This window comes from Drosophila ananassae, chromosome XL (assembly GCF_017639315.1).
Source record: "Drosophila ananassae strain 14024-0371.13 chromosome XL, ASM1763931v2, whole genome shotgun sequence".
NCBI classification, from domain to species: Eukaryota; Metazoa; Arthropoda; class Insecta; order Diptera; family Drosophilidae; genus Drosophila; species Drosophila ananassae.
Genome location: NC_057931.1, coordinates 3805683 through 3828726, shown reverse-complemented (window position 1 = coordinate 3828726; position 23044 = coordinate 3805683). Strand labels below are relative to the sequence as shown.

General features: G+C 41.4%; 7 protein-coding genes across 9 annotated transcripts in view; 5 read left to right on the top strand and 2 right to left on the bottom strand.

The window, feature by feature from the left end:
- Positions 1–6326: 6326 nt before the first annotated feature.
- LOC6504075 (protein YIPF1) lies at positions 6327–8118 on the bottom strand. The gene is made up of 4 exons (XM_001964094.4): positions 7507–8118; positions 7245–7451; positions 7077–7169; positions 6327–7017 (listed from the first exon to the last, which is right to left on the bottom strand). Exons 1-4 carry the CDS (start codon positions 7981–7983, stop codon positions 6724–6726), a joined length of 1071 nt encoding a protein of 356 aa, XP_001964130.1. The 5' UTR covers positions 7984–8118; the 3' UTR covers positions 6327–6723.
- A 233-nt stretch (positions 8119–8351) lies between these two features.
- LOC6503574 (breast cancer metastasis-suppressor 1-like protein-A) lies at positions 8352–9767 on the top strand. The gene is made up of 3 exons (XM_001964093.4): positions 8352–8743; positions 8812–9056; positions 9122–9767. Exons 1-3 carry the CDS (start codon positions 8554–8556, stop codon positions 9470–9472), a joined length of 786 nt encoding a protein of 261 aa, XP_001964129.1. The 5' UTR covers positions 8352–8553; the 3' UTR covers positions 9473–9767.
- A 12-nt stretch (positions 9768–9779) lies between these two features.
- LOC6504074 (probable 39S ribosomal protein L49, mitochondrial) lies at positions 9780–10541 on the bottom strand. The gene is made up of 2 exons (XM_001964092.4): positions 10379–10541; positions 9780–10318 (listed from the first exon to the last, which is right to left on the bottom strand). Exons 1-2 carry the CDS (start codon positions 10433–10435, stop codon positions 9836–9838), a joined length of 540 nt encoding a protein of 179 aa, XP_001964128.1. The 5' UTR covers positions 10436–10541; the 3' UTR covers positions 9780–9835.
- An 801-nt stretch (positions 10542–11342) lies between these two features.
- LOC6503575 lies at positions 11343–13732 on the top strand. Its single transcript, XM_001964091.4, has 2 exons — positions 11343–11803; positions 12538–13732. The coding sequence occupies exons 1-2, from the start codon at positions 11635–11637 to the stop codon at positions 13383–13385; spliced, it is 1017 nt and encodes a 338-aa protein (XP_001964127.2). The 5' UTR covers positions 11343–11634; the 3' UTR covers positions 13386–13732.
- Positions 13733–13850: 118 nt separating this feature from the next.
- On the top strand, positions 13851–15858 carry LOC6503576 (FAD synthase). Of its 3 annotated transcripts, none has more exons than XM_014905501.3 (3): positions 13851–14081; positions 14643–15272; positions 15341–15858. In XM_014905501.3, exons 1-3 carry the CDS (start codon positions 14064–14066, stop codon positions 15668–15670), a joined length of 978 nt encoding a protein of 325 aa, XP_014760987.1. In that variant the 5' UTR covers positions 13851–14063; the 3' UTR covers positions 15671–15858. The 3 variants fall into 3 exon arrangements, with proteins under 3 accessions (XP_014760987.1, XP_001964126.1, XP_014760988.1); XM_001964090.4 differs by lacking the exon at positions 13851–14081 and adding an exon at positions 14191–14412; XM_014905502.3 differs by lacking the exon at positions 13851–14081 and adding an exon at positions 14192–14355.
- Positions 15859–16541: 683 nt separating this feature from the next.
- LOC6503577 (atypical kinase COQ8B, mitochondrial) lies at positions 16542–18971 on the top strand. The gene is made up of 2 exons (XM_001964089.4): positions 16542–18225; positions 18286–18971. Exons 1-2 carry the CDS (start codon positions 16733–16735, stop codon positions 18836–18838), a joined length of 2046 nt encoding a protein of 681 aa, XP_001964125.1. The 5' UTR covers positions 16542–16732; the 3' UTR covers positions 18839–18971.
- A 1633-nt stretch (positions 18972–20604) lies between these two features.
- Positions 20605–23044, top strand: part of LOC6503580 (high affinity cGMP-specific 3',5'-cyclic phosphodiesterase 9A) — a 116017-nt gene continuing 113577 nt past the window's right edge. The window contains exon 1 of the mRNA XM_032453545.2: positions 20605–21339. The gene's annotated coding sequence lies outside the window, so the exon portion shown is untranslated. The remainder of the gene's footprint in view (positions 21340–23044) is intronic.

The following is a 23044-nucleotide window of genomic DNA, read 5'->3' as shown; positions in this document are numbered from 1 at the left end:
CGCTGCATTCGCATTTGAAATTAATTGAAAGACTTTGTCTCAGCGGCACGAAAGAGACGGCAACAATGGCAACTGAAAGAGATGGCAAATATATTTGCAGAGTAATTTCATGTACGGAGAAGGACTTCATTTGCCCAAAAGTGGAACTAATCAAATATTAATATTCGCAAATTAATTTATAATAAGTCACTAAGGAGAAACGAGTGTGTTTTAATTTAACGATTACTTCGATAATTTTTTATCGATTTTTTCGATACTTTATATACAGATAAACTGAGTATTTCATCTTTAAATTAAAGTCTTTTATTTAACAACAAATTTTAAGCTACTACTATTATTACATTGGAAGTTTTCTTTTAAAAACAGAAGCTATATTTATATAACGATTTTTTCGATAAATTAAAAGCGATTTTGATCGATTAATTAATTATTAAATCATAGAACTTTTTTCAAACTTGCAATGTCGAAAATTAATGTCGATTTGTTTTAACATTTTAAGATATTTATTGCTGCCTCCTTATTATAATCTAAATACCCACTAATCCTTAATCCATAATCCACACAGGCTCCTTCTTGAGCTTTTCAGGGACTAAAGTTAATCGTATTACCAAAATGGAGTGCTGTGGCCATTTGAAAATCGCCTTAACGTTGAATATCCCTCGTAGAATATAAAATCATGTTGCAACTTCAGGCAATCCCCTTAGTTTGCTCTGCCCCCATGTCGGTTGCAATTAGTAAGCTCTGGCTTAGCATTTAGGGTCAAAAGAGGACAAGGGTGGTGGCGCCACACCACACCACACCACACCACCTGCTTTTCAACATTTTCAATTAATTAAAATAAATAATGAAATTATCTGTGCGGCTGCTAGCATAATATATCCAAGCCCAATCCAGAACCGGATACATATTGCACCGATTATATATATATATACATACATAGGTATCTACTTTCTGGTAGGATGTAGGAGGTGCAGTTTCCGAGAAAGCTTTTCCCGCTTTTCCCAACGAAAAGCTCGCGTAGGGGCGCTGTCTCAGTGGAGAATTTTCCCACCACAAACTGGATACTCTCCGATTTCCCTCCGAAAATGGAGCAATTTCTGCATCCGAAATTGTGTCAAACTGGGCGTCGCCCACGCCCCAAAAAAAAAAAGGACACCCGGAGACCGGCCGGCCGGCGGATGGTCCGCACTCCGGGCTTCTTCTCTTGGAAAATAAAGATATATACAGGATTAGGTCGGGGGGTTTTTAATATAAATGGATGGTGTGGTGCGAAAAGGGGGTCCTGGCTTTAAGGTTTACGACACATCAGAATTAAAGCCAAATCGAAGGGGATTGGCAAGGGGGCAGTACACAGAGAGCAATAAGGGGTGCTTTAAATTGTTCAAACGTTATGGAAAAATGTTAAACAAATACTAGTTATTAATTGTTTATAAGCTTTATAAATAATACATTTCCCCAGGGCCCACAAACGAAAAGCCAGCATTTTGAAGGGAATTTGAAAAAATTTGAGAAAATATTTTCCGTCAGGATTTTGATGCAGAATGACTGGAAATCGATCCACAAATCGTTTAAGGTATCCCGCTTAAGGATCGGATGAGAATCGGCCAGAATATAGCTATGGACGTGGGCCAAGTACGGAAATCCTGCAATCTGAAGGGTATCCCCCACAAAATATTGAAAAATTTTGAAAAAATATTTCCTGGCAGGATTTTGATGCAGAATGACTGGAAATCGATCCACAAATCGTTTAAGGTATCCCGCTTAAGGATCGGATGAGAATCGGCCGAGATATAGCTATGGACGTGGGCCAAGTACGGAAATCCTGCATTCTGAAGGGTATCCCCCACAAAATATTGAAAAATTTTGAAAAAATATTTCCTGACAGGATTTTGATGCAGAACGACTAGAAATCGATCCACAAATTGTTTAAGGTATCCCGCTTAAGGATCGGATGAGAATAGGCCGAGATATAGCTATGGACGTGGGCCAAGTACGGAAATCCTACATTCTGAAGGGTATCCCCCACAAAATATTGAAAAATTTTGAAAAAATATTTCCTGGCAGGATTTTGATGCAGAACGACTAGAAATCGATCCACAAATTGTTTAAGGTATCCCGCTTAAGGATCGGATGAGAATCGGCCGAGATATAGCTATGGACGTGGGCCAAGTACGGAAATCCTGCATTCTGAAGGGTATCCCCCACAAAATATTGAAAAATTTTGAAAAAATATTTCCTGGCAGGATTTTGATGCAGAACGACTAGAAATCGATCCACAAATTGTTTAAGGTATCCCGCTTAAGGATCGGATGAGAATCGGCCAAGATATAGCTGTGGACGTGGGCCAAGTACTAAAATCCTGCATTCTGAAGGGTATCCCCCACAAAATATTGAAAAATTTGGAAAAAATATTTCCTGGCAGGATTTTGATGCAGAACGACTAGAAATCGATCCACAAATTGTTTAAGGTATCCCGCTTAAGGATCGGATGAGAATCGGCCGAGATATAGCTATGGACGTGGGCCAAGTACGGAAATCCTGCATTCTGAAGGGTATCCCCCACAAAATATTGAAAATTTTTGAAAAAATATTTCCTGGCAGGATTTTGATGCAGAATGACTGGAAATCGATCCACAAATCGTTTAAGGAATCCCGCTTAAGGATCGGATGAGAATCGGCCAGAATATAGCTATGGACGTGGGCCAAGTACGGAAATCCTGCAATCTGAAGGGTATCCCCCACAAAATATTGAAAAATTTTGAAAAAATATTTCCTGGCAGGATTTTGATGCAGAATGACTGGAAATCGATCCACAAATCGTTTAAGGTATCCCGCTTAAGGATCGGATGAGAATCGGCCGAGATATAGCTATGGACGTGGGCCAAGTACGGAAATCCTGCATTCTGAAGGGTATCCCCCACAAAATATTGAAAAATTTTGAAAAAATATTTCCTGACAGGATTTTGATGCAGAACGACTAGAAATCGATCCACAAATTGTTTAAGGTATCCCGCTTAAGGATCGGATGAGAATAGGCCGAGATATAGCTATGGACGTGGGCCAAGTACGGAAATCCTACATTCTGAAGGGTATCCCCCACAAAATATTGAAAAATTTTGAAAAAATATTTCCTGGCAGGATTTTGATGCAGAACGACTAGAAATCGATCCACAAATTGTTTAAGGTATCCCGCTTAAGGATCGGATGAGAATCGGCCGAGATATAGCTATGGACGTGGGCCAAGTACCAAAATCCTGCATTCTGACAACAAATTTTTATAAATGTTGAAAAAATATAAATAAACAAAAATATCCTTGTTTTGTTCAGTGTAGCAAGACTGTTTTTTGTTTTGGCCAAAAAGGGAATGGCAACCTCTGTCACGTATTCGACCAACTCGTACGCAAAAGTTGTGCCAAGTTCTCAAGTCAACATTGGACTCCTCGCCTTCGCCTTAGCCTTCGTGCTCGTCCTCGTCCTCGTCCTTTTGGTCCTTTCATGGCCCTGCTGCTTGTGTTTCTGCTTCTGTTTCTTACAAAGAGCCCCCATCCGCTCACTCACACACACACTGGCAGCTACTTAATTGAGTGCACTGGGTAGGGATGGCTAAAAGGAAGAAGGAGGCGTGGTTAGAGTCCTGCACATCCTGCTGAGCCAAAAGCTACGTGTGTGCGGTGTATGGCCCCAGGATATTCACAAAATAGATGATGAAAATAAGGACGAACAGTCACGCATCCGAAGGGAATAGGGTTGATGAAAAAATAGGCAAAAAGGATTGCGGAATTAACCCAATAACAACCAGTTACAAGGACCTCCCCAAAATAAAAAATATAAGTAAACTATACAACCAAACCCACTTTGCTTTAAGGCTCTTATAAACGAACTTAATCTTCTTTAAGGAGCTCAGCCCGGGAAATGGATCGATATTTTTCGGTTTATTAACATGGACTTTAATATCGGGCAAGGATATTATTAACTGGAAGGGATAAGCATCCGAGAAGGGATCTTAAAATTGTTTAAGAGCGACATATGTGGGTATGTCCTTTGGAACTTTGTCGTTTTTAGGAACATTTAATATTTTAGATGGAAATTATAAACATTAAAGGATTATATTCCGGATAGAACTCTATAAATATTTAGATCGACATCCCAATTAGAATTTTATGTCTTTTATGTCGTTTAAAATTATGTAGTTTAGAAAAACTTGTATTATTTTTTAGTTTTTGGTAAGAGAATATCAACTAAAGAAGGTTAAAGTTCAGATTTTGAACTAAAAACACTTCTTAGACTGAAATTTATGTCTTTGAAAATGATGTCGTTTGTTTTATAGTTGGTTATGTCGTTCTAAAAGTACACATCAGCCAAAATTTATTCTGTTTTTCAGGAACATTTTTACCCCCAAGGATGACTACGATTTGGGGCCTCAACAGGTGCTCGCTGAGCCGTGCACTTACCAATTAACATATGCACTCCAGCTGTCATCCTTTTTCCCCGCCAGAAGCGTCCTTCTCTGGCAACCCACCCTCCCCTTATGGAAATCTGCCAGGAGGCAGAGGCAGAGAAGGCAGATTTTCTTGCCGGCGACCAAACATCCTCACTCAAGTGGCGTTTTAACGCTTCAAATGCATTTCGAGGGCGGGCTCTAAAGGGGTTAAGTCACTCACAAAAGTCCACACATATGCTGGAAGGCTGGGGGGTTTTGGTAATTGCTTTAAGAGGCAACAAAAAAGGGATCCCATAAGTCTGCTGCACATTCAGCTAATTCCATATACCCCCTCAGAGAAAAACAAACACAAAAAATGAATATATGTATGGAAAGAGAAAGAGTCTTCCTCTCGTTTGGGTACAAAAAAAAAAAAAAAAGAAGAAGCCATCGAGTGACTTCCGTTTCCGGCAGCCCTAAAATCATCCAATCCCAGGACTCCCATGCCCCAAAATGCTAATCAGCTGAATAGCAAATGAGTTAATCTATATGCCACCACAAATCGATTGAATCAGTGGCTACATAACATGGCATGACAGCTATTTATGCGGTTATACGCGCCAAAAGTGTGACAAATTACGAAATAATAATCAAAAAATATTAATTCCATGTCTAAACATGAAATAGTCGAGAATAGGAGGTATAGCAAGGCCACACTGATGAAATTGTATAGCTACAACCACACTAATAACTTACTAGAGCAACTTTGTAAGGTTTTTTTTTTAATTTCTTCCAACCATTTGGATTTAATTTTTGGTTTATTTTCATGAACCCCATTTGCAACCCTTCAAAACCAAAGACTCAAACTCAGGTGGAAACTTTGGCCCTGATGCTGACATGATGTATACGCCCCGTGGTGCAAACTATGGCTTGCAATCCATACATATGTATGTGATTCTGTCATGTAAATAACTGCAACTGGGTAGCTGACTAGAAAAGTGGAGAAATGGAGAAATGGAGAAAGAGAAGGCGTCATAGCAGAATGAGTGAGAGAGCATGTCTAGCTTACACGCGAAAAAAATAAGGGGGAGGGAATGGAAGGTGGCTTTGGACATGAAAAGAATAAATAAAACGACAAAATCTAACGATGCGTTATGCGAATATTTGCATTTGGAATTGAGAAATTTTCTCTCCATAAATGTGCGTGGGTGCAAGTCAGTGGAATCCATATATTTGCACACATAAGGATATATGGGCATGTGTGAGCGAGTGTCCTATGTACGTGTATTACATACCAAGTTTCCTACAGGGTGATGTTTTTTTCATAACATTTTTCGAAAAAATATTTTAAAAAAATATATAGTTAGTTTATGGATGAGTTTTCTTATTTTTGAGATTTTTTTAAAATTTTTTTTAGATGAGAAATAATATTAAAATAAATAAAAAACATAAAGAATATTAGAATTAAACACCTAAAGATTTTTATCAAATATTATTTTGAAAGTATCCTTCTAAGTTTTTGAATTAAATCCACTCTAAATATATACAAATTGTAAATAAAAATCCCTAAAAATAAAACCTGTTTTAAAAGCTAACATAAATCAAATAACACCCAAGATCCTTTGAAGCATAAACCCGAAAAAAATCCAGAACCAGAAAACCCCTCCAGGTATCCAAAAAAAAACCAATGGTTCACCGGATTCACATGCATGGCCCTGTATAAGTGTGTGTATTTGATGACACCGCCACCACCAAAAATTCATGCATCCACCCAAAAAACGCAGAACCACCCACCCAGCCACCGCCCACCGCTCACCGCCCAAACTACGCCGTAAGCGATAGCAAACATAGACCACCCATTGCTCATTTTGTTTTAAAAAAATATGCTTTAAATAAAATTCTAGAATTTTTAAGTACTTGAAATATATTTACATATTTTTTTCATTAATAATGGCATGATAAGCTAACGCTTTATTTATCAAAATTGCATACTTTGGATCGTTGTCGGATATTATTATTTTGAAAAGCCCACAAGAACCAGTGTCCTTCCCCCTCTCTTGTTTCTTATTGTTGTTTTTTTGGTATTACACATACGTCTAGTTCTAATTTATTATAAATACACAGTCGCCAAATGTTGAATAAAACAATATAAAGCACAATGCCTGGGATGCTTGAACATCCAGGCTTAGGAAATCGCAAACTATGATAGTATAGTAAGGAAAAATTATTTTACAACGAAAACGACGGCGACGACGACGACGATGAGGATCTGCCTTCGCATGGAATGCCTCTGGGGATCTGATCTAGTGGGTCTGATTACCGGCCACAACGCCAGCATTCACCGCCGCATCGGTAACGGTCTTGAGAGCAGCGGCTGGTGGCGCGGCCGGTGGATACCCGGATGACACCACCTCTGGCGGGCTGTGGAAGAAGTAAAGCAGGAAGCCGGCAGCCAGAACGATATGGGCACTCAGGATTCCGATGATGAGGAACAACGAGAACTGAGAGTTCCGCAAGGCGGGCGTCAATACGGCAATCAGAACAGTGCCCGAAAGCAGGGCGGCGGTGATAACCAGAAGCCACTGAAGCAGCGAGATCTGGAAGGTAAAGGAGATCTTAAAGAGGTTCTAAGTCCATAAAACATAATAATCCTTACATTGATCACCCAGAGAATAGAGACGGGTATGTAGATGGCCAGACTGTAGCCGTAGATGCACATCAGCGACAGGAGAGTCGGCGTGTAGCTGGCCTGCAACGATGCAATGCGAATGTGAGCGAGAGGGCACATTGCCACATGAAGCAGGACAAAAGAAAAGAAACTTACGCTGTCCGTTTCAACGGCCTCCGCAGCGTCCACGGGCTTTAGGCTGTACTTGAACAGGGCCCAGAGTATGGCCGGCAGGATGTTGGCGTACAAGAAGATACAGGTGGCCGCATAGGAGACCAGATGGAAGTTGTAGTGCCAGCGGTAGCCATCGTTCGCCTGCTGCAAGTAGCTGGCAATGTTTCCACTAATGGCAATGGAGAAGATCTAAAAACGAAGAGAATAAGACCAAAAAACCTTGGGAAAACATGAGGAAACATACCAGGGTGACGGTGATCCAGAAGGGTCCGTACAAGTCCGGATTCTCGCCAATGTTCATGCGCAGATAGTTGCCAGCCGCCCTTTTTGGGATCATCGAATTGGCGATCCGCTCCAGCACCATGTAGGTGTCCACGTTGAAGAACTGTTGATAGTACTCGATAGTCAAGAAAGATAACTTGCTGCCGCCGCCGCCCGCACCCGAACCGTCCAGTGATGCATTCTGCGCATTTGGCACTCCTCCGCCTGCCAGGGTCTGGGCCGAAGTGCTCATGTCGTAGATAAGATCCGCCAGCGGATCGCCGCGCTGGCGCTGAGCGTTCGTATTGCCGCCTATTGCTCCACCTCCACCTGCTCCACCCGATCCAGATCCCGATCCTCCACCGGTGGCGTGTGTTGGCGAGTTTACATTGATTTGGGCCGGTGCTCCGCCGCTATAGTCGCGAAACTGCAACAGATCGTCGGCTGTGGGAGTCTCCATTTGGATGATGGGAGGATCGTTCTTGCTACTGCTCGCTTTTGGTAAATATTACACGTATTTTCCACTAGCCCCAAAGCCTACTCAGCTGGTGGCTGTATTCGTCACCTAGCGATGGCCTTTTGGCGGAAATATCGTTAGAGATGTGAGAAAAAAGTCGCAGCATATTTATACCAAAAATATATTATTATCTATTAAATTGGTAAAGTATACAATGTAACATAGAGAAAATATCGAAATTTAAGTGAGGAAGGCCCTAAAATTCTGAATTGCTCACTATTTTCCTAATGGTGAAATCAAATTAAGGATCTAGCTTTATTTTTAATACCGATAGCCACCGATATTTGTCTCATCGCTAGATACTGAAAAGTCGCTTGCCAACACTGGAGGGCCAGGCTTTGCCGTCGTCCAACACTTTTTTGCAACAGCTCCAAAATCGTAAAATTTTCCACGAATTTTCTTTTTTCTTTGGAGTTTTACATATAAAAACAAAAGAAGTGAAAAAACGAAGGTCACACCGTATCCCACGACCCTCAAACACAGAAAAGCCGTGAAAAACCCGACAGATAGAAAATGCCGGTGAAAAATGGAGAATCCGATGGCGAGGGCGATGTTTCTGGAGCGGAATCGGAGCACTCGAACTCCAGCCAGGCGCACGATACCTCAGACGAAGAGGAGGCCAACGAATGCGATTCGGACGATTCCTCCGAGCTGGACGCCAGCGAAATCGAGCGACGGCGGGCGGAGCATTTGGAGGATTTGGGTAAGCATCGAAGAACTCTCAGAATCTCCTCCACCTCCATTTCTAATCAATGTCTATACGCTTAACAGTGAGCCTGGAGCGGCAGTTTAACCAGCTGCGGGAACAGTACTACTTCGAACGCATCAATCTCATCGACCGCCAGCTGCAGGAGGTGCGTTCGGGCCGCTCCGAGGAGTTTGTTCATCCTCAGAAGGAGCTGGACAAGGTCTATCGCACCCGCATCGAGGTGGCCGATGTGCTGCGCAGATTCCGCCTTCAGAATATCGAGCACAAGTTCCTCTCCGAGGAGCAGGCAGCCGTACAGCACTTCGAGGTATGTTTTGGCGCCAAAAACTTTTAGCTCTCCCCTATCTCACTAACTGATCCCCACGATTGCAGAGCGAGAAGCACATGGCAGTGGATTTCCTGCGCGAGGAGCTGGTGGAGCGTATACGTCGATTGGAGGAGGACCGGCACAACGTGGACATCTCCTGGGCCGACTGGGGCACCGACAAGCGCCAGAGCAAGGTGCGCGGTCCTGGTCGCAAGAAGGCCGTTACCGTGACAGGGCCATATGTGGTGTATATGCTACGCGACGAGGACATCATGGAGGACTGGACGATCATCCGTAAGGCCCTGAAACGATCCTCCTCCACTGCCGCTGCCGCCACTGTCACAGCGCCCGCAGCAAGCGGAGTAACTGGAGTCAGTCTGTCCGGCTTACCAGCCATGGCCGGTGCCAGTGGATAGCGGTGGGGTGTGGCTGCTTACGCCCACCTGCGCACCTGACAGCGCCAGCGGCTGAAGCAGCAGCATAAGTAGTAGTACCATAAGCCGGATAAGCAAACGAAAAAATGGAGTAGGAGCTCCCTCATCCGATTAATTTTACGTGATTAAGATATAACCTTTGGAAATTTCCTCTAGACTGTAGTTGTCGCACCGCTTTCTCACTCCTCTCCCCCCTCCAGTCATCCAGACAATGTAATTTATGCTAAATAATAAGAGAGAATAAATGTGGTTACTAGAAAACCGTTTAAAACTTTAACTGACAAGCGGATCAACAGTATGAAGTGGTTTATTTAAGAACAAAATGGATAAAAAAAAAAGCTAATTTTAGAAACCCCTCTCCTTGAGGTAGTCCCTGAGGACATCCACATGGTCGCCGTGAATGTGGATCTGGCCACTCAGTTCGTTGACTCGCGTGGCACACAGCTTTCCGTTCCGTGACTTCTCCACCGCCGATCGCAGATCCTTCTCCAGCGCCCAGATATCGCCTTGGACGCGTCGCACCACTGTGATTCGACGCTGGCCGCGGAAGCGAGTTTGCAGATAGACCGGTACCATGTGGTTCTTGGTCCTGGCCACGTAGTAGCCCGCCTTGGAGCCATCCTCCGTTTGTGGCCGCCACCCGGAGGGATAATCCTTCTGCGCCACCGGCTGTGGCACCGTCTCTGGTGGCAGCAGGCGCTCTACGAAACGCCACTCGGGCGGATTGGCCACCACCTCCACCTCGGGATACTTTTCCAGCTCCTGGACCTGGCGAGAGGAACGGAAACTGGATAGGAGTGCCGGTTGCGAGTACAGGTTCCTCGTGAACTGAAAGTAAGCGGATGTTTTTAGTGTTTCTTTGCCGATGAACTGCAGATCTTAACCTACCTGGGTGAGTTTTTGGCAGAGGCTCGAGCCCAGCAACGCTTTTCCACTCGCTGCCATGGTTTTAATTCAGTTTTGAGGCAGTTTCTTTGGAAAATAAGAAATAATTCACAGCGGTTACATATGCGACCCGCTGCAGTGTTGGAAAGCGTTTAAGTTTGATTCTTTTATCGATATTTAAAAAACATCGTGTAAAGAATATATATCGATTGTTTATGCACTGAGAATAAAACAAAGCTATAGTTATATTATTAATTTAAATTTATTATTTTTCAAATTGAAAAAAATTTTCCTAAAAATATGAAACTCAATCAAAGCTTATCTTATGTAATCAAATCTAATTGCTTTAATTCAGACTTCTTAAGGTATAAATATGTTATTATTTAATAATAACCAATCAAATAATTTAGTTTTTCCCAAGAAAACTTGCGTCTGATCATTAAATAATAAAATCTGACCTAAAAAATCCACGCACATGAAGACAACAGAATTGAAATAGTTAATATGCAAATTATTTCTAAACTCTTTAGCCTCAATTTTTGTCTTGTATGTACATACGTCGATTCGCGTGCAACAAATGCAGCGTGTGACGTCATTGTTGCCAAAGCTTTTAAATTACATACACACAAAAAAATAGCAATGCACTCACACAAGTGAGTGTGGCAAGTGCTGCATTTGAATTGCATTGCTTATACAATTTTATTGCACCGCAGCAGCTGTTGTTTGATGTTGCTTTTTAAATACCCTGTAGTTGAATTTTCAAAAAGGGTATATTAGTTGGATATATTCTTAAAGAGAATAATGGGAAATTATTAAGTTTTTAAGAATAAATACATTTTACTCCTCTGTAATTTTATGAGAGCGGAGACCCCCAGCTACAATTTCTAGCTACGCCCTTGAAAATTTACCGTATTTGTAGGGATATCGATAGTTTATAACCCATATCCAGGGTATCTTCTCGTCAATACCTGTCACTCCTGCTGGCTGCTGCACTTTTGCGAACAGCATAAAGTGTTTGCGCTGCAGCTTTTTTGCGCCAGTCGGTTTTTCACGCTCAGTTTTCGTTGCGCCGCCGCTGCGGCCAGTTGTTACTGTGTAATCTGTAAGCGATCCCCCCCAGCCGCCGACCCTGCGTGCGTGATTTACCGTTTTCGGCGAGCTCTGGCGCGGAATTTTGATTTCGCGAGAGCGGAAGCAAGCGGAGGAATAAAGAGAGCCAAAGAGAGAAAAGCTAGAGAGAGAGAGAGAGAGAGAGAGGGATGTGCTGGGGCGCAATGGCCCGCAAGGACGATCCCGTTTTCAACGTCCGCTTCGTGCAACTTGTGGAGAGTCAGCCGAGTCTGTGGAATTACACAAGTCCAGGATATAGCAAAAAGGAGGAGGTGCAGCGGGCGTGGCAGCATGTGGCCAACGAGAGCAAGGACACAGGTAACAACCAAAAAAACTTTCTTTCTCTTCTAATCGCGCATTTTCATTTTCATTTTTGTGCTTCTTTTGCCTCGTCCTCTTCTTGCCAATTGCGTGCTCATTTCGTGTGCGTTTGTGTGTGCGTCTATGATGCAAGCTTTTTATGTATTTGTATGTGTGTGTGTGTGTGTGTGTGTGTGTGTTTGCGATTCGCAAATGCAATTCCCCCACTATATATATGTGTGTGTGTGTGTTTGTAGGTGTGTCACTGTGTCGCACCGTGTTTGCATGCTATTAGATATTGTTTTTGTTTTTTTTTGCTTTTACTATTGTTTTGTTTTTTTTTTCCCTTCAGCCACCTCCCCTTTACCGTTACTGCAGCCAATTAAGTTTTCAGCAATTGCCGCACACAGTCATCCTTCGCTAACTTTTACCGTTAGAATGCTTTGTTTTGGCTAGGGTTAACGGTGCATCATATGCGAATATGTAAACAAACATGTACGAACATGCATTGGAAACACAAACATAACCTAGAAATCGATATATTTCTGATTATTTTCGATATATTATTATATTTTATAATATTTTCAAAACAAAAACTGAAACTTTTACCGTTAGAATGGTTTGTTTTGCGCGGGCTAACGGTTCTTTTCATGCAATGTAAACAAACATGAACGAACATGCACTGCAAGCACTGTTTATAACCTAAAAATCGATATATATTATATTTTATGATATTTCCTTACAATTTCCAGTTCGAAATTGCCGCGAACGATGGCGCACGATCAGGAGCAGCTTCCTGCGATCCCTGAAACTGGCCGGAACACAGACCGGACGCGGCAAGCGGAAGTACTACCTGTCCAAGTACCTGCAGTTTCTCATTCCCTACACCAAGTCCCGGTCCTGTCACAAGCAACAAGTCGGCCCTGGGGGCACTACAGGTGGCATCACCACCACCACCAGCACCACCACAGCCGGCATGGTGCTCCGCAAGCCGGGCAGCGTCCTGATGCCGGAACCGGAAGCGGAAATCGAGGATGCCGAGGAGGAGCAGACCAAAGAGAGTGTGGAGGAGGAAATGCCACTGGATGTCCAGGTGTCCGAGATGGAGGAGAAGGACCTGCCACCACCATCGACAGATCCGGCAGCAGGAGCCACCCCACCCACCTCCTGCCTGCCCGTCCGCCTGCAGGCCATTAAGGTGGAGCAGCAGCAGCAGCAGTCGCAATCCCAGTCCCCCGGCCAGGACAAAATGGTCAACCATCAGTCGCTGGTCACCGTTCCGGCCACCGCCCTGGGCAGTCACATGGACTGGACGGATCTGGCGCATTGGATCAAGGGCAGTAGCACCTCCGGAGTCACTGCCACCAAACTATCCGCACCGGGACTGTCGGCTCTGGGCGGCACTGGAGCTGGATCCGGGACAGGAGCGGGCGCAGGATCACTGCCTATGCCACTGCCCCTACCCTCGCCGGATGCGGACTACTCCTTCCTGATCAGCCTGCATCCGTATCTCAAGGAGATGAGCGGCAAGCAGAACCGTAGGTTTCGCCAGAAAGTAATAGGACTAATCGACAATGTCCTGGACAACATAGATGTCTGATAAGGATTCCGTGAGGGCCTACACAAGATTACAGAGAGAAAAAAAAACAACAGAGATTCCAATTTAAATTTTTTACTTTTTCAAAACTAAACATATCTAGAATTTGTAACGAAAATTAAAAGAAATTTGTTTTCTTTTTGAAACACATGTATTAGAATTTTAAAATAATTCGAATATATTTCTCTCTGTGTAGGAACCTTTTTTTATAAACTAATCACAGTGTAACGCCAACAGTGCCCATTTGTTATATTTGTAGAGCGTATTTTGATCGTGCTTTTTGTTGTTGTTTAAACACGTACACAAACACAAATTTGTTATATGTAAAATAAAGATATATATGTCGTTAATCCAACCAATTTTTATAAATTAAAAAACAAAAATAAACTATTTTATAAAAAATATTTGAAAATACCATCTCTAGTGGGCGGATTAAGATGGGCCATCTCTAACCCAACCGATAGTTGCCGCACAGCTGACTAACCGATAGTCTCCGAACCTTCGAGCATTTGTTTTTGTGCCTTGTTGTTGTTGCCGTTGCCGAGGCAAAAATAAAAAAAAAATAAATAAAAAAAAGGCGGCGACTCTTCCAGAATAATAAAGCTTAACAATATGGTATAATTACATTATTTTCGCTTCGGAAAAGAGGGAATTCTAATCTGTCAGTAATTGCCACGATACATGCGCTTTTTTCGCACGGTAAGTGATCTCATCTGTGTGCGTGAGTTCCCATGTGTTTTTCTGTGTGTGTGTGTGTGGTTTTTGGCTTTTTTCATATAATTGCCTGCTTTTTCGATACGAACGTGATGTAATTTTGCCTGGTGATAAGCGAAATCAGTTGAATAGCAACCATCAGCCGTGACAGTTCTACAATTATTCATAAATCTGGCTTATATAAGTTACAAATCGCTGCAAACGCTCGTCACTAACGCACACACACACACACACTCACACGTGCCAAACGCAATATTCCGTTAGTTTTTTTGAGTGAAAGTTAGGGGGGAGGCACAATAAGAAGTTTTCAAATAAAGTGAGAATATTTTAATATATTATTTTTAATTAAACTTTTTTTAATCTTCCTACATGATAGTTTTTTTTTATTGATTAGTTATCTAAAACATGACTAGTTATAATTTTTAACCAGACTTTTGAAGTGGCTCCCCCCTTAAGACCTCTCTCTTTTTGGAGTTCTTGAACTTTGTAGCATATTTAATAAAAAAAAAAAATAATTATAATAATAAACCCCCCTTTTACTTCCAGCTGGTGACGTCGCTTCCAAGGAGAGCGCCCCCAGCCAGAAGAGGACACCCGATCCACAGAGCCATCACCATCACCATGCCAAGTGTCGCTGCAACCACAACCGCCACATCGATTGCAGCCCAGATTGCCGATAATCCCGTCAAGATCGCCCACAAGTGCCTCCATCTGCCCGGGCGGACCATGTCCTCGGACGTAAATGGCTGTGGGCACTGTCCCGTAGTGCCCATTATCTCAGATCCCGATCGCCGACGCATCCAGGTGCTTCAGGACACTGCCTTCAGCTTTTTTACGGAAACCCTTCATCGCTATGGCGTCGAGGAGCTGATCTTCTGCTTCAACGGCGGCAAGGACTGCACCGTCCTTCTGGATCTCCTCATGAGTTATCTGCGCCAGGAGTGCATATCCAGTCAGGAGATACCAATGCTGTATATCAAGTCCGGGGATTCCTTCCCGGAGATCGATGACTTTGTGGCCAGTTGCATTCGGAACTACAGGGTCCGCCTGGTCGAGTATGACGGGTCGCTGAAGGAGGCGCTCACCCACATGCAGGAGGACATGCCCAAGATCAAGGCTGTGTTTGTGGGCAGCCGGAACACGGATCCCTACTGCCAGAACCTGGCCCCCATGCAGGTACATCCTTGCGAGTCTCCTGAACTTTTGTCCCAGAAACTAACCATCTCTTTCTGTTTTGTGCCCAGCCCACGGATAGCGACTGGCCGCCGATGATGCGATTGAATCCCCTCCTGGAATGGACCTACCACGACGTCTGGCACTACATCCACATCAACTCGGTGCCCTACTGCAGTCTGTACGATCGGGGCTACACCTCCATCGGCAATCGCTCCAACACAGTTCCCAATCCGCATCTCCGGCGAACGACTGCGGCGGACTCCTGCGGCTGTTCCGGCGTTTGTAATTCCATTCCCGCCACCACCAGCCAGCCAAGCACCACTACCGGTAGCTACCGACCGGCCTGGGAGCTGGCGGATCCAAAACAGGAGCGGGCCGGACGCCTGCCCAGGAAATAGTGCAATTCTTTCTTTATTTTCCGATAGCTCATTAGGCGTAGTTAGTCGCAAATTGTAAATAATTGTGTGTTTTTTTGGATTTGGATTAGAAATTGATTGATTTTTGTATGACCCGAGCTCAGTTTGAATAAATTGTGCAGCTTCGCGATCGGTCAGTCACCTTAAGCAGGCTTCACTGTGTTTCCTCAGAGGCTTAATTTTAAGATTTTTTTTTTAAAAATTGTTCTTTCGAGAAGGTGCCTTTTTTTTGGTTTCTACGAATTTCACAATTTTTGTTAATTAGTTTGGTAATTAAATAATTCAATTACTTAAATTTTATGATATATTTTTTATAGTTTTTATTAAAATTAATATTTTAATTCAACTTAACTTAAATTTAATCCTAATCTAATTCAATTTTATTTGTTTTTTTTTAAATAATATATATGAAAAAATTGTATTTAAATACAAATAAATACTGAATAAATTATATAATATATTTTTAAGCAAGTTTATTTGTTAATTTAATAGTTTTTTTTTTTTTAAACTCAATATTTTGAAAAAACCTTAAATTGGCGCCTTTTAGTAATATTTTCCCTTAAGATTTTTGATTTTCTTTATAAAAAATTTACATAAACTAAAAGATGATACTAATAATTAACAAATTATAAAAAAAAGCCTTAATATTGAGCAATAACCAATTTTTTAATAAAAAAATAAAAAAAATATATAATTTTTTATAAACATGTCTTTTGAAAAGCCTTCTTATTTTACGTAGATTAGTAATTATTAATTTTAATTATTTAAGACTATTTTAAACCCCTTAACCCCCTGAATACGCCCCTGGGCCACCAGTGCTGCCAATTTCTTCTCCCATATGACTGCCCGAACAGCTGATTGGCGAAAAGCTGTTTTTGCCGGAACAACATTGCGGGTTTTCGTTTTTTTTCTCTTGAATTTGTTGTCTCTTCTTTTTGTGTCTTTTACGTAATTGACGTAACCGACGCATCCATCAGCTACTCCTCGCATTCCCCACACTCCGCCGGAGCACCACCGATCCAGGAGAACTGGTCTACCCACGCAATGTCGCGATCGGCGCAAGATGTGGCCGCAGTGCTGCGCGGCCTGCGCTTGGTGGCAGAGGCGTGTGGGCGGGAACACCTCAACCAGGGCCGTCACCTATGGAGCAACTCGAGCGTGCGCGAGCTCATAGCCTCAAACGTCATCGAAACGAGTGAATCATTGAAGCGATCTGGCCAGCAGCCCACCGAGGAGCTAAAAAAGTTACAACAAGCCCTCCAGGAGACCGGAGAACGGGGCTACGTGGTGGCCAAAGGCATCTGTTCCCTCCTCGAGACCCAGATCCGTTCGACCCAAAAGGAATTTTCAACAAAAATCACTGAATCACCAACGACACCTGCTCCTGCTGCTTATAGAGATCCAGTCCAGAGATCATCGTCGTCTCCGAAGGTGGTTCGCCCTGATTTGGATGCCGCCAACCTGGACATATCGTCCATAACGCTGCAGGAATTCGAGGAGATACTCTCCAAGCGCAACAAAAATCGTAGTGTTAGTTTGAGGACGGCGGCCACCAAGACCAGTCAGCAGAACCAGCCCGACATGGACAGGGAGCGGGAGAAGGCGGACCAGCAGCCGGATCAGAAGCCGAAAAAAGGCGGTCCTGGCGATCCTGGCATCATCACCAAGGACACCCAGTACGTGGACAATGTGATGCGGTTTGTGGCGGGCGCCCAGCCAGATGGGAAGCCGGCCACCAAGTCCGACGACACCGTCCAGGAACTCAGCCAAGTGGCCAAGCAACGCAAGGTGCCCTCCTCGCGTCTGGGCAGGATGGCCTCGTTCGGAGGTCTCTTCGCTGGACTGGGAATTGGAACGCTCAATGAACTGACCAAAGGAGCCCTGGGTCTGGGCGGTTCCACCAATATGCGGGAGGCCTTCCTCAGCCCGGCGAATGCGGAACGGATTGTGGACACCTTGTGCAAGGTGCGAGGAGCGGCTCTGAAGATCGGACAGATCCTGAGCATCCAGGACTCGAGTGTGGTGTCGCCGCAGCTGGCCAAGGCGTTCGAGCGGGTGCGCCAGGCGGCGGACTACATGCCCGACTGGCAGGTGGAGCGCGTGATGAACACCCAACTGGGTGCCGATTGGCGTGGGAAGCTCCAGAAGTTCGAGGAAAAGCCGTTCGCCGCCGCCTCCATCGGTCAGGTGCATCGGGCGACGCTGCTGGACGGCATGGAGGTGGCCATTAAGATTCAGTATCCGGGCGTGGCCCAGAGCATCGAGAGCGATATCGATAATCTGGTGGGGATGCTCAAGGTGTGGGATGTCTTCCCGCAGGGCTTCTTCATCGATAATGTGGTCCGGGTGGCGAAGCGGGAGCTGCAATGGGAGGTGGATTATGCCCGGGAGGCGGAGTACACCGAAAAGTTCCGCCAGATGATAGCCCCCTATCCGGAGTACTATGTCCCGCGCGTCATCCGGGAGCTGACCACGTCGAGTGTCCTCACCACCGAGTATGTGCCGGGAGTGCCCCTAGACAAGTGCTTCGATTTGAGGTGAGTCCTTGTCCTTCTCCTCCAGATAGATGGCTAGTAATGTCCTGTAATCCCTTCCAGCTACGAGCACCGCCAGCACATCGCCGTCTCTGTCCTGAAGCTGTGCCTCCGAGAGCTCTTCGAGATCGAGTGCATGCAAACGGATCCGAACTGGTCGAACTTCCTGTACGACGCCCCCAGCAAGCGGCTGATGCTCATCGACTTTGGATCGACGCGGTTCTATCGCCACGAGTTCATCCGCAACTACCGGCAGGTGATCATCAGCGCCTCGGAGAACAATCGGCAGGGTGTCCTCGAGATGTCCCGCCAGATGGGCTTCCTAACCGGCTACGAAACGAAACAGATGGAGCAGGCCCACGTGGATGCGGTGATGATTCTGGGGGAGATCTTCCGCTACGATGGGGATTTCGATTTTGGGAAGCAGAACACCACGGAGAGATTGGCGGCTCTGGTGCCGACGATGGTGGCCCATCGGCTGTGTCCGCCGCCCGAGGAGATCTACTCCATTCACCGCAAGCTCTCCGGCATCTTCCTGCTCTGTGCCCGCCTCAATGTCCGGATGAACTGTGTGCCCCTGTACAAGGAGATAATCCTGGGAAAGTTCAAGGATTAGAGTGGGTTTATGGGTTCTTGTTTCATGTACTTTGTTGCCAGTGGGTTGGAAACTTGTATCAAAATGGCACAAAAATATAATTTTTGTATTTTTTTTTTAATAAATAAATGAGTTAGAAACTTCTATAAATATATTAACAAGTATTTTTTAAACAAATTATGGAAATTGTACATTTTTTTAACATTTTTCAAATCAGAAAACATAAAACAAATAAGTTTTAATCTCTATTTTATTTCAGAATTTAGTTTAAAGCATTTATTTTGGAAAATTAGGCTTCCAACGCCTAAAAGTAGGCTTCTTTTTGTGTTTTTAGTCGGAAATACATGGAAATAGCTTGCTTTTGTTGATTTTTTAAATTTTTAACTAATATTTCGTATTAATAATTTCTATAAAAAAATATATTCCACTTCTTGATTAAAAATAACACATAAATTAATTATTTTTATTAGTTTTCATTTTTAAAATTAGTTTTTTAATATATATTGTTCTAGAATTTGGTTAAAAAGCATATATTTTTTTAAATTAAGCTTCAAAGCCTATAAGTAGGCTTCTTTTTTGTGTTATTAGCCAAACATTCCCTATTAATAGTTTCTTTAAAAGCAAAAATTCCTCTTCCTGATCAAAAAGAACACATTATTTATTAATTTTTATAAAAGAAGTACTTAAAAATAAGCAAACTTCTCTATATTTTATTATTAATACATAAATTCTATCCTAAAAATATTAAATTTTCTAAAACTAACCATTTTTTCCATTTCCCGATCAATAGTTACACACTTATGACCTATATCCCCTGGCTCACCGCCTAAAAGCATGCCATGATTTGCAAAATGTCCTTTACATTCAATTAATACTTTGTCCTTATCAAAGTTTCTTTGAAATACAGTTTCCCAGGACCTGTTTATCTCATTTACTTTGCGAAAAAGCAAACATATTTTCCCCTCATTGGCCACAAAACTAACTGAAACTTTTCAAAATTACTCACCAAATGATACCCAGTACTTGGGATATTATTCCCGTAAAAATATCCCTTTAAGAAAATATCCCTGTTAGAAATTTAAGAATTTATTAAAATCCCTTTAAATTTTGTTTGAAATTCATGAAATGGGTATTAAAGTGAAATAGAATATACCTTAAGCCCCGGAGCGATTTCAAGTTCAAGGGTAGAAAATGGGATTTTATCCATGTCCCTGGCACTTGACACTGAAAATGCAAGGCCAAAGTCAAAGGATACGGTCAAAGGATACAGCAATGGCAACAGCAACGGCAATGGCACAGGATATGGGAAAAAGTACCTTCCGGATCCGGATGTACTGCAAGTGAAGTAAGTAACTGGGGGAAAAAAAAAACGAAATCTAATTTATCTGCGTGCTACTTTTTCCTTTGAGATTGCAGAAAAATAAAGATACAAATGAAACGAATACGACTTTAATGCAAAAGGTTGCGGCTTTTAAAATGTGGCTTTTAAAGGTTACAATTTAAAATTATGGCTATTTTTGTTATTAAATGTTAAAGTTTAAAGATAAACCAAAGGAAATAAGTGAGAAAATATAACTACATAACTAACAAAACTAAATTAAACAACAAAAACCCTTAAATTTAGCTCAAATCGCCTTGTTTTTTAAATAAAAAGATGAAAACCGCCATAACCGCTAACGATCATCTCTAATGAAACGGTTATAGAGAAAGATATCGTTAAACAATCGCCAGCACTGATAGCAGCTAATCGACATCGATGACGGTGTTATCGATGCCCTCCCACCACTACTCAAAAACAAAACAAAAACAAACAAACACACGCCCGATCGAGACCGAACCAGAACCTGGTTGCGCACGAAATTGAAAAAAATGTAAAAAAATGTAAATGCAAAAATATCTCAAAAATAGCATATCTATACATGTTTTAGATATAAAAATGCAATCAATCGATATTTTAATAATCTAAAAATCGAAAGAAAAATAAACCGATCGCGAGTATCGCACCGGCGGGCGGCAAAAAGATTGTGGAATCGTGAAATGTAATATTGCTGTGCAAGTGATTGATAAGAAATTGTGCATTTTCCTTTTTTTTTGTTGTTTTTAATTTGAATTTATTGCCGAAAATTACAAAATAAAGCCTGATAATAAGGTTAACCCTAATTAAAGTTTACCGTTATGGGCTTGTTTATTTTCAAATGTTAATACCGTTATTCCAAAAATCGTTCTGAAAACTGAATTTTTTTTTTATCAATTTTTTTGTTATAATTTTTTATTGTTGTTGTTGTTGTTGATGAGAATGCAACAATAAAAGAAAGAAAGATAAAAAACGAAGAAAAGGGGAGAAAGAAAACAAAAAAAAGAAAGAGAGCAGTGTGTGAGGAAGTTATAGTTTAATGTTTGTTAGCTTCAATTGTGGAAAAAATTAAAAAAAAAAAAATTAATAAAAAAAAGAGAAAAAAAAAAACAAAAACAAGCCACCATATAGTGCTGATTGATGTCACAAATACGAAAACAAATACAAAGTAAGTAGCGGACAATTGGATTTGCATGCCGAACGATGAACAAGAAGAAGAGACAGTGGCAGTGGCAGAGGCAGAAGAAGAAAGAAGAACGAACCGCAGCAGCAGCAGCCCCCGAGTTTATCAATGAAAGTGAACTGTGGGAGTTGCTTTTGTATCTTGCAGTGTGCGGGCGTATCTGTGTGTGTCTCAGTGTGTGTGTGTCTTCGACGGAGGCAGAATCGAAAAGGGGGGGGACATGTTAACAAAGCGCTCATTAAATTTATCAAATATTAAGATTTTAGATATTAAGATATTACATTTAAATTAAGAAACTTTATTTAAAAGTGCTTTCTAATTATTTTAGAATTTTTATGTCCTTAAATAAATTTTCTTTAAATAATAATTTTTAAACAATTTTTTCTGGTAAAAATTAATATATATAATTAATGGCTTACTTTCTTAGTTAATGTTTTTATTAATCTTAAATTTTGTTAATAACACCACTTTTTAAATATTATATAGTTTTAATTAAAATTATACAAAGCTATATAGTTTTTTGATGTATTTTTAAAATAGTTTTATTATCTAGTTTAAATATTTTATCAAAAATTATTCAGTTCAGAGTATTTCCTACTTATAATATATTAAATATTAGTTTTTTTAAAAAGCTTTTTTTTCTAAAAGCTCTTAATAATTAAAAATAGTATTCAACATTAATAAAATACTTTTAAAGTTACAAATAGACTCCCCTTGATCAATTTGTATTATTTTAGAAGCTCTAATTGTGAAAAATAATATTCAAAATTAATAAAATGCTTTTAAAGTTTCGCAGAGACTTCTTTTAAATAGTTATTATTATTTAACAAACTCTAATTGTTAAAAACTATTTTAAAAACTTATATTTTGTATTTTACAATCTCTTATAATTTAAACAATATTATAATTATTTTTTTTTATTTTAAACATTGCTTAAATAAAAACCAAAATAAATCCCCGTTATAATATTTCTAAATATTAATTTATTCTAAGACTGGGCACCCCCCCTTTGAAGAATCTCTGCTTCTTGCTCTTGCATGTTGCATTCTTGCAAAGATGCTGTTGGGAGAGAGAGAGAGAGAGACATCAGAAGTTATAAAGGAGCTAGCAGGGGGTAAGAGGCTTAGAGAAAGATAACAAAATTCCAAAAAGTTTGTGGAGCAAACTCGAGTATCCGAAACTGTGAATAATTAATTAATTTATAATACATATATCGGCAGCATCTTTTATGAATTTCATTTAATATTTATTCTGCGCGTATTTGCATATTTGTTTAAATAAGTATTTGTTGTTTGTTGTTCTTATTTCTTATTCTTTTTATTTTTATTTTTTTTTCTGTCCGCTATCAAAGCACGTTGGAAACGTCTTAATTATATACACACAATATACATACATAAATATATATATATATAATATATGTGCGGATGAATAAACTGTTCCAAATTCACATATATACACCTATGTATAGTCTTTTTTTTTCTCAGTATATATGTATGTATATAGTATGCTTGTGTACTATATTGAGAAATGCTGCAGCAACAACAAGAGAACCTTTTGATAATCATATCACGCAGTACACTGATAATTCGCATTGTATTTGTTTGCTTTTGTTGTTTTTGTTTCTTCTTTATCAGTTCATTCTCTCCCTCCCTCTCTCTGTCTGTCTCTTCTCTCTCTCTCTCTCATCTTA